The sequence below is a fragment of the Schistosoma mansoni genome, assembly GCF_000237925.1.
Source record: "Schistosoma mansoni, WGS project CABG00000000 data, chromosome 3 unplaced supercontig 0077, strain Puerto Rico, whole genome shotgun sequence".
Lineage (NCBI taxonomy): Eukaryota > Metazoa > Platyhelminthes > Trematoda > Strigeidida > Schistosomatidae > Schistosoma > Schistosoma mansoni.
Genome location: NW_017386007.1, coordinates 75,321 through 85,291, shown reverse-complemented (window position 1 = coordinate 85,291; position 9,971 = coordinate 75,321). Strand labels below are relative to the sequence as shown.

At 35.3% G+C, this 9,971-nt stretch overlaps 1 protein-coding gene across 1 annotated transcript in view; it reads left to right on the top strand.

Annotated features, from left to right (window-relative positions):
• Positions 1 to 2,474: 2,474 nt before the first annotated feature.
• The window catches only part of Smp_197700 (G-protein coupled receptor fragment,putative), a gene marked incomplete at both ends in the record, with an annotated part of 11,335 nt that continues 3,838 nt past the window's right edge, over positions 2,475 to 9,971 (top strand). Inside the window, 2 exons of the mRNA XM_018791362.1 lie at positions 2,475 to 2,633; positions 7,282 to 7,390. Of these exons, the coding sequence (XP_018645423.1) occupies positions 2,475 to 2,633; positions 7,282 to 7,390 (268 nt within the window). The remainder of the gene's footprint in view (positions 2,634 to 7,281; positions 7,391 to 9,971) is intronic.

Sequence of the window (9,971 nt, the reverse complement as noted above, 5' to 3'; positions counted from 1 at the left end):
TTCTTTTAATTAATGAACTAATAAGCTGAAAATCAAGTGTAATGCTGACTGTTGAGAAGTCCCATAATAGAACGAAACAGCCGTCTAGTACTTTCAGGTTTTTCATGGTGATCTAACTTCAATTGACTCATGATTTCAACCATGAAAATAATGTGAATTACCCTATTTGCTTTTAATTTTAATTGAGGCTTTATCCAATGATTAGCTATTACGTAAGATTATAAGAATATATTGAGTTAATTTCATGTAGTAGTTAATTAATTTATACTAGTTTCTAGTTCATCAAAGTGTTACGTCTGGCCGATTGTGAACTCTATATTCGCTTCCCTAAACTAGTTCCGTACCCCCGAGCTAGAACTATACACCGACTTGAAGACCAGAGAAAAGGCACAAAGTGTGAGGGAAGCACTTTACTACAGGGTTCATTTATGTACAGAAAATATGGGGATTTTATAGTAATTTAAGAGACCTTGAGTTTTACCGAAAGTTCTAGAATACTGCTAAACATAGTAGCAGTATATTAATCAGCCAATCAGGATCTCCACATGTGACTTTTCCATTTTCGTTATTTTAGTAACATAACTTCACATAACTTCTAATTAATCGCTGATTGGTTGAAATGCTTCTTGATGACTCCTGAGCTTGTCATGTCGCTTGCGAGAAAATTGCAGGTCATCCCAACACAAAGTATCAGTTGTTTTCAGGATGGGGTTTTGTGTAGATTTTTGTAATTTATTAGTTAAATTCATGAATCAATTAAAGCTAGATCATCGTGGAGAACCTGAAAGCACTGCTGAGCAGTTCCATACTAGGATAAAACGTCTTTTCAGTGCTTCCAGGTTTTCTATGGTGTTCTAGGTTTAATTGACTCATGAAATCAACTATTATATCACTTATTTGTCAGAATATTGACTGATGATCACTCTTTATGAAGTTCCAAAGGTGTTTACATGCCGTTTTTATTTCAAAACGTTTCATAATTACATTATCAAAGTACTCAACTAATACAGAAAGATACGACTTACTAAACATTTACTTAATTACTTACACTTGTTACCCCTCGTAGAGGGGTATAGGCCGCACATCATCATTCTCCATCGAACACTGTCCCGGGCAATCATTTCCAGTTCTTTCCAGTTCTTATTCATCCTTTTCATATCTGCTGCTATTTCCCGACGTAATGTGTTTTTTGGCCTTCCTCTTTTCCGCTTCCCTTCTGAATTCCAAGTTAGGGATTGCCTCTTGATGCAGTTTTAATGATTTCCTTAATGTATATCTGATCCACTTCCAACGTTCTTTTCTAATTTTCTCTTCAGCTGGAAGCAGATTTTTCCTCTCCCATAAAATACTGTTGCTGATAGTATCCGGCCAGTGAATGTTGAGTATTTCGCGTAGACAACTGTTAATAAATACTTGTACCTTCTTGACGATGGTCGTAGCAGTTCTCCACGTTTCAGCTCGGTACAGTAGTACTGTCTTGACGTTCGTATTGAAAATTTTCACTTTGACGTTAGTTGACAGATGTTTTGAGTTCCATATGTTCTTCGATTGTAGGAATGAGGTCGTTGCTTTGCCAATCCTCGCCTTTATATCTGCATCAGATCCTCCGCCTGTAGCTCTTCTACAGCTACTGCCGGTCCCAAACCCGGGTAAAGAAGGAGGGCTGGGCATGGGATTAGCTGTCCCATTCCATAAAAAACCAACTCGGCAAAAAAACACTAAGCAGAAAATATAATTCAAACCGTTCAAACTCTGCCCTGAAAGTTGAAGGAAGAATTATGACGCTTCATTATGAAAGCCAAGAATTTCCAGAAGTCACGAGATCGACACCCCCCTCCCTAACTAAACATTTAGTATGTCAATATTCTCTTGACTTTAATACAAGAAACAATTTGGCTAAGTATTTATAAAGAGTATTAATTTTAACAGTTGAGATTATGAGTTAATTAAAGCTAGACCACTATTGTGGGACTCTTCAGCAGTGTGTATCCACGATCCCGTCTCACGAGTTTCAAACCCACAATTAACTTTTTTGAAAAAACAAAACTGGAAAAATTCGTTAACATATCCAAGTTACAATTTATTAACATATTACTATTGGTTAAAATGAAGAAAAAACTTTTCACCAATCAGATAGTTGGTTTCTTCAGAAATATATTCTGTTTCTTTTTTTCAATTTTTAGCATTAAAATTAAAAGAATAACAAATAGTAACTATGATTAGTTTCATTTAAAAACCACTTAGCAACTAAACAATATATATATCGATCAATTACATGTTAAATATGATAAACAGTATTAGAACAAAATGAAAAAAAACTTCCTTAAGAACTAATAATCAATAAATTAATATTTTGATCAATGATCAATGTTCATCAAAAAGATTCGATCAGGGTTTTGTCCCTTTTTTTTGTTTTTTTTCTTTTGAATGAAAAATTCCTTTGACAACAATATAAAAATCAATAATTTGATTCAATGATGAATATAGATAATAGAAGTTATGTAACATTTGTACCATTATATGGTTTAACCCATTTATATATAACATGTATCATACTTGGTATTATAATAATTTGTACAATTATTGGAAATATATTTGTTGTTATTGCAATTTTAATTGATCGACAATTACAAGTAAGTTTTGTTTTCTTTTAGTGTTGTTATAGTTGTCCCCCTCTCTCTCCCTCTTCCTCACAACTCTCCGTTTCTCTCCCTCCCTCTTTCTCTTTTTCTATTTATATCTTAGTTTTTGTCTTTTTTTTTAAATATTCATTAAGTTATCTGATAAATTGAGATTACTAATTTAGATTATTGTTACCAACTTTAAATAATCAATAATAATTAGAAGGGGTTTTATGGAGATTTCAGTATTTTGCATAGTTGAAAGTGTGAGTCAATTGAAGCTAGGCCAACAGGAAAAACCAGGAAGCATTGGATGGCCGTTTCATCCTACTATGGGACTCCTCGACAGTGCTCATCCACGATCCCGCCTCACTAGATTCGAACTCAGGACCTACCAGTCTCGTGCCAGAGTACTTAACCGATAGACCACTAATCTGGCCGGCATCCAATGGTGTTAATGTCTAACTTCAACCAGTTCAGTGTTTCCAGGTTTTCCGTGGTGGTTTAGCTTCAATTGACTCATAATTGACTCATAAAAATAATCAAGAATATTTTGAACATAATTGATTTATTAAACTTTTCCATTGATACTAAAGACAATAATTGACTAATCTCCTTCGGTATATGAATATCAACTCTAGGATGCAGATATATCCAATTGATGAGTTCCAGATAAGATGAAATACTCAACCTAGATCGTATTGCTTGTTGCTATCTATTACTGTTTAAAAATTATCATTATATTCTTGTTAACAAATGTGTAATTACACTATGTTTGTATAATCTGTTAAAGATTGGTTGGATTGGTTGGAGTTAGACATAAACACCATCGGATGCCGGCCGTTTCAGTGATCTATCGGTTAATTACTCTGGCGCGAGACTTGTAGGTCCTGGGTTCGAATCTCGTGAGGCGAGGTCGTGGGTGCGCACTGCTGAGGGGTCCCACAGTGGGATGAAACGGCCGTCCTGTGATTCCAGGTTTTTCCTGTTGGCCTAGCTTAAATTGACTCACGCTTTCAACTATGAAAATACTAAATCTGCAAAAAACCCTTTCTGTTAAAGATTTGCCAAAATCATTTAATCCATACATAAATGGGTTTTATTAAGAGTGATTTTCATACCTTTGAAATCTGGTTACTGAACTTGATTAATATTTACCTGATAATTGTAAATATTTACTAAATAAATGAGCAGCCTAGTTACATTTTGCCAAATATTTCTAAGGATCAATTTCGTGAATAATCTAATGATATTCTTACTTACAATAGTGAGGTGGATCGATTATATGAGAGTCTTATTCTGGCAAACTTAAGCCGAGATCAATACAACTGTGAAATTTTTGCTTATGAACTACAGCCACTGTTTGATTTTGAAGTCCGTATGTGTGTTCTAGCCTGTATGGTACAAGATCTATTCATGACACTCCAAGATGGAAGGGAGAAATGCTAAGGACTTTAAATTGTAAACACAATTCGAAACATTAGAGAACGTGAAAATGTAATATATACGTTTTTACCCTTAATCAAAGAAAAATTAAAAATTCCACAGTACCCTAGGTGAGTTAAGAAGGACAACACGGCTTATTGATTGTTGGGTGGCTGTAACTAATATTAACGATCCACTCTACACTTTTCTTATGTAGAGAAATTCAAGTCAGTTTCTAATAAGAAATTCGTTCAGTTTCTATTGAGATATGGTCTACTTGAAAGGACACCATATTATTACTTCTATTTACTAGATTTATTATATGATTGCAATGTGATCAGATATAGAATCCAAGATGAATACTTCACTTCATTTCCATCTGTTCCTCTGCTTCACTACATGATAAATAATTTATACAATTTAGCTGTATCAACTCATGTGTTTACATCTTGCTGGTATAATTTGGTTGGAAATTTACAATCAGGAAACTTAACCCACACTGACTTCAGTTCATATACACTAATCATGAACGTTTATTCACAACTGTTTTATTATGGGCTTAGATCGAACTCAACAACTGTCACGAATAGTTATCGGTAATGTTTACTGCCTCGCCCCATCTACAATCAGAGTTGTCTAACATACATGAATTTAGAGAATATTCGATTGAATAATACATAACCTTCCTCTGGTTTATGCATTTCACTTTATTTATACAATATACATGTCACATGTAACTCAATTGGTTTGTTTCATAAATGGAAATTAGTTTACATATCGATTTCAGAAATTTGTAAAGTAGATTCAATATGTCGAATTACTAATTAGTACGTTAATGGAAGTTCATTTCGGAACTCCAAATGTTATTCTCAGTCTTCTTGTAATAGTGTCTGATTATTTAGATAGGAGTATTTCATTGATAAGTGTACTACTTGCATGCCCCCAAATTTCCTGCTATGGCCGAGAGTGGGGAGAGTCCGCTCTCTCTCCAAATGCTCTCACACGGCCACGAGTATATAGCCTCAGACAGGGAAGTCCTACTTACTGCCTTCTCGCACCACGGGTGTTGTTTACGAAATTTAGAGGACGGAAAGCGAATACCAGGCGCTTTAACCGTGTTGGTGGACATGGAGGGTCCACCTAGGGGAGTTGGAAAACCCTGATTTCAAACTAATGGTGTACATGGGCTCCATTATCCTGAGGGAACAAATGGCGTATGAATCAATCGTTGATCACCGACTACCATGAAACTGCATCTCCTTACGATGCTCCACTGCCTTGCCGATCAGATCTTTTGGTCAAAGGCTCGGGGTGTGGCCCCCTAAGAAAACCACCTGCTTCAGTCTGGGCACCTAGGCAGTATCACAGCCCTCACACAAATCGAATGAGATTTCTGCATGGCGCATATATATCTGGTGCTTCCTTGTACCAATATTTATGTGTTTAAATAAATGAATAAATAATTATACTTGGATAAAATACTTGTATGATCATGAATACAAGTCGTTAATTGTATGGTCTAATAGTGTGCTTTGAATACCCACCCATATACAAGAAAAATTGGTTTTAATTTTGCATTTGGAAGAATGATATTGGGATTGGGGGCAATTGGTGTGTAGAATTTCTACTGAGACATGACACTGATAACAAATGAGTACGAACACTCTCAAGTGAAACTCATATTTCTTCTAATGAAATCTGACCTTACTGATAATATATGTATTTGATCAAGGTTAGTGTTTTTTTAATTGTGGATATTATAATAGTTGAAAGAGTGAGTTAATTGAAGCTAGACCACCAGGGAAAACCTGGAAGCAATGGACGGCCGTTTGGGCCTCTTGTGGGTCTCACCGAAGACAATTGGTGAACGGTTGCTCAACTTCGTGAATTGGTTGGCGTTAGACATTAACACCTTTGGAAGTCGGCAAGTTCAGTGGTCTATCGGTTAAGGGCTCGCTCGCGAGACTGGCAGGTCATGAGTTCGAATCTCGAGAGGCGAGGTCGTGGATGCGCACTGTTGAGGAGTCTCACAATAAGACGAAACGGCCGTCTAATGCTTCCAGGTTTTCAATAGTGCTTTAGCTTCAATTGACTCATGATCTAAACTATGGAAATGCTAAATCTCCACAAATAAACGCTTTCTGATATTATAATATTTAGTCTTTTTACTAAAAGTCATATAGTTGACAAAACATTGGTATCTGGACTTGATAAACGCTTTCAATCAGAGCAATTGTTCTTTCGAATTCATACGATATAAAATACGATCTTTAGTATGTTTCATCAAAACAACCAGTTATTTATGTTACGTGTAAACAGATTGTGGAGGATGCTTTTCGAGGTGGTTATACAATCATTTAAAGGGACAAGTTATAGAACGAGACTTCTCTGAAGTGCTCACTCACAAACTCCCAATCTATCTAACTAATAACTTACAAATCTCTGAGTGATTTCTAATGAGTTGGATTCTGATGCTTGTTTATAGTTTAAACACTGATAGCCATATGTCTGTATATGAGACGTGAGTGACAGATACTTCAATAAGTGCATACCTATCAATCTTAGTAGACCTAGATGCTGAAGACTATAAGAGATTTCTGATGAAAAACTTTAGCTTGCTACATATTCATTCAATGATTATTTACACACCACCCAGTCATTGGTACCTTTTAATCTTTACCCTGAAGATATGAAAAATCTATCTTTTTATTATAATTTAGTTTCCAGCTTACCGACTAAATTTGATTGCTGGTGTAATATTTTGATGGTAAAATGTAACAGAACTCAACAAAAGCTGAAATAAATATTTAATACTTCAATTAGTTTTATTTGTTTGAATCTTCTCATTGATGTTTTTAGGACTGCAACTGGTCAGTCTCTAATTGCTATATGTGAATACTGTGCATATGGGAAGATTCAAACAAACAATATCAAGTGTATTTCAACTTCACCCCATTGCATAAGCAAATGGCTATCAGGAAACAGTAGCTGAGTGGCATTTGAAGCGAAGGGTACTGGGTTCGAGTTCCAGAATGAACATCAACAAGTCTGAGATGCAGGTACATCCAGCTGACGAGTCTGAAGTAGGACGAAGTGTCGCGTATCCTGGATTCCACTGTTAGCCACTATCCATCTTTGCTTATAAATATTTAATACTATTTGAGCTAAATTAAATTATTTGTATATAATATTTATTTTATTCATTGCATTCACTTCTTCTCCTTTTGTTCTACAGCGTGTTTCTAACTATTTGATACTGAGTTTAGCTGTGGCTGATTTAATGGTTGCAATACTTGTTATGCCAGTTAGTGCCCTAAATGAAGTCTCAGAGAAATGGTGGCTTGGTAAGTATTTTAATTGAACAACATATATACTCAAATTCTGATTTGTATTCCAAGAACAAATAATGTCAAGAAGGGGTTTTTGTGGAGATGCTCACTGCTGAAGAATCCTATAATAGGACGAAACGGCCGTCTAGTGCTTCCAGTTTTTCCCTGGTGGTCTAGCTTTAATTGACTCATGCTTTCGACTACGAAAATAATGTCAAACTATATTCAATTAACATCTATATTAGATAACTTTATCAATTAACTATTCCTAATAATCATCAATCCTTGAGGAATACCTCAGAACAACTCATAGACTGTTCAGTAAATACTTAGAAGAACTAAAATACTTATTTGATCAGAAAGGTTAGAAGATTTTGTACTTGGTCAAAATCAATAGAGAAACCATCAAAGAATGCACATATGAAGGTTTAAGCTAATAAACGAAACATTCATTAAATAGAATATTATACAAAAGGAATATCTTTCGAACGGTATGACTTAGTTTCTTCGAAATCAGTATTTGTTGCGAACTAACTATAATTTTCTAAAAGAGACTTCTTATGTATGGTTGACTGATTCAGAACATGGATTTCAAGAAAGATTTCATTATTTTAAAAGTTTAATTCATGAGTCGATTAAAACTAAACCAATATGGAAAACCTAGAAACACTGGATAGTTGTTTTATCATAGTATGGGACTCCTCAGCAGTGCGTATCCACGATCCCACACCTGGAACTCATACCCAGAACCTATTGGTCTCATGCCTTTACGCCTAAACTGTAGACCACTGAACTGGCCAACATCCAACGTTGTTAATTTCTAACGTCACTGGAGGGTCACTTCGTCCTATTGTAGGACTCCTCAGCAGTGCGCATCCACGAGTTCGCCACGCAAGATTCGAACCCAGGACCTATCAGTCTCGAGCGCGAGCACTTAACCGATAGACCACTGAATTTGCCCTATATCCAAAGGTGTTAATGTCTAACTTCAACCAATCCATGAAATTGTGCGACCACCCACAATTGTCCTTACTGATTTATTATTTCACAACAGACCGTGTTGAACTCCACTGGTCATAGTCTCTCACTAATAAACAGTTTACATATATTGTACTTATTATAACAAATTTAACTGGATATATTTTTTAAACACAACAAATTGAAGTGAATCATTTCATTAACAATATCAATAGGGTCAGTAATTTATTTGTACAACTGTTTACTTTTCTATCATAAACATTTAAAGTACTTTGAAAGATCAAAAAGATTGGTCATTTTACAAAGTCAAATCGTTTAATTTCAAAACATATGATTCATATTTCATTTAATTACAACAGTTGTTTATGACAACTAAATGGTGTTATGTAATTAGACTCCATTGTGAATGAATATTAAATTGTATGGAAAATCTTTTTTTCTCATTTGATCTTGATTTAATCAGCGTAGTTTATTTAGTGGTACGCCTGAGAGTGGAGAGAATCAGCTCTCCTACTTCAAATGCTCTCACATTGCCACGTGCATACAACCACTAACAGGGAAGTCCTACTAACTGATTTCTCTCAGCGAGGGTGCTGTTTACGAAATTCAGTGGATGAAAAGCGAGTGTCTGGCGCTTTAACCGGGTTAGTGAACACGGAGGGTCCACCTATAGGAATTGAGAAATCCTGATTCCACATCAATAGTGAACATGGACTCAAATATCGTAAGGGAATGAATGGTGCATGAACCAGTTGTTAGTCACTGGCTACCATGAGACTGCATCACCTGACGTTGATCTACTGCCTTATGGATTATACCTACAGGTCAAAGGCTCCAGGTGTGACCCCCTAAGAAAACCACCTGCTTCGGTTTGGAGACTTGGTCAGAATTCCAGTCGTCACACAAATCGAATGATTTATGTGGCGCATATCTATTTGGTTCCTCCTTGCAACCGATGCTTATATTTAAAGCAATTAGTCCCTTTGATAAATTTCGACAATGTAATGAGAAGACGAAGATTATCAGAACTATGTGATATATTAGTGGGTGAACATGTACCAAAATGGTTGCAAAAACAAATACAGTCGAATGACCCAATAAGAGTAGAGGATAAACATCCATCATCCTCTATTGCTAAACATACAATCGAAACAGGTCATAAGATTGATCTTAACTCAGCTTTTGTTGTGTTGTTTAAAAGTGTAAAAGGGCGTATACTGAGGTTTATTGAAGCCTTAGCCATACGAAAATTCAAACCCCCTTTGTGTATTCAAAAAACAGTTTGTTCTCTCCTTAAACCTACCCTGGTAATATAAGCTTATTATCCAGAGTGATTAGGTGTCACATGATCACTTCATTATTTACTTCACTGTCAGATTTGACATACGTGCAAACCAGTTTTATAGAATCATTTTGTGCTTGACATTATATTCTTTAATTAAAATAATATACTAAAAAAATTCAGATCATTTGAGTTTAGTGTCTTATATTTTTAGTTTGACTAATCAGTTTAGATTTTAAAAAATTGTATTATTTAACCTTAAATAGACATGAATACCTGTAAACATTTGGAACTTGGTTTACAATATTAGAATTTATTGATTTCTGGTATAAAGTT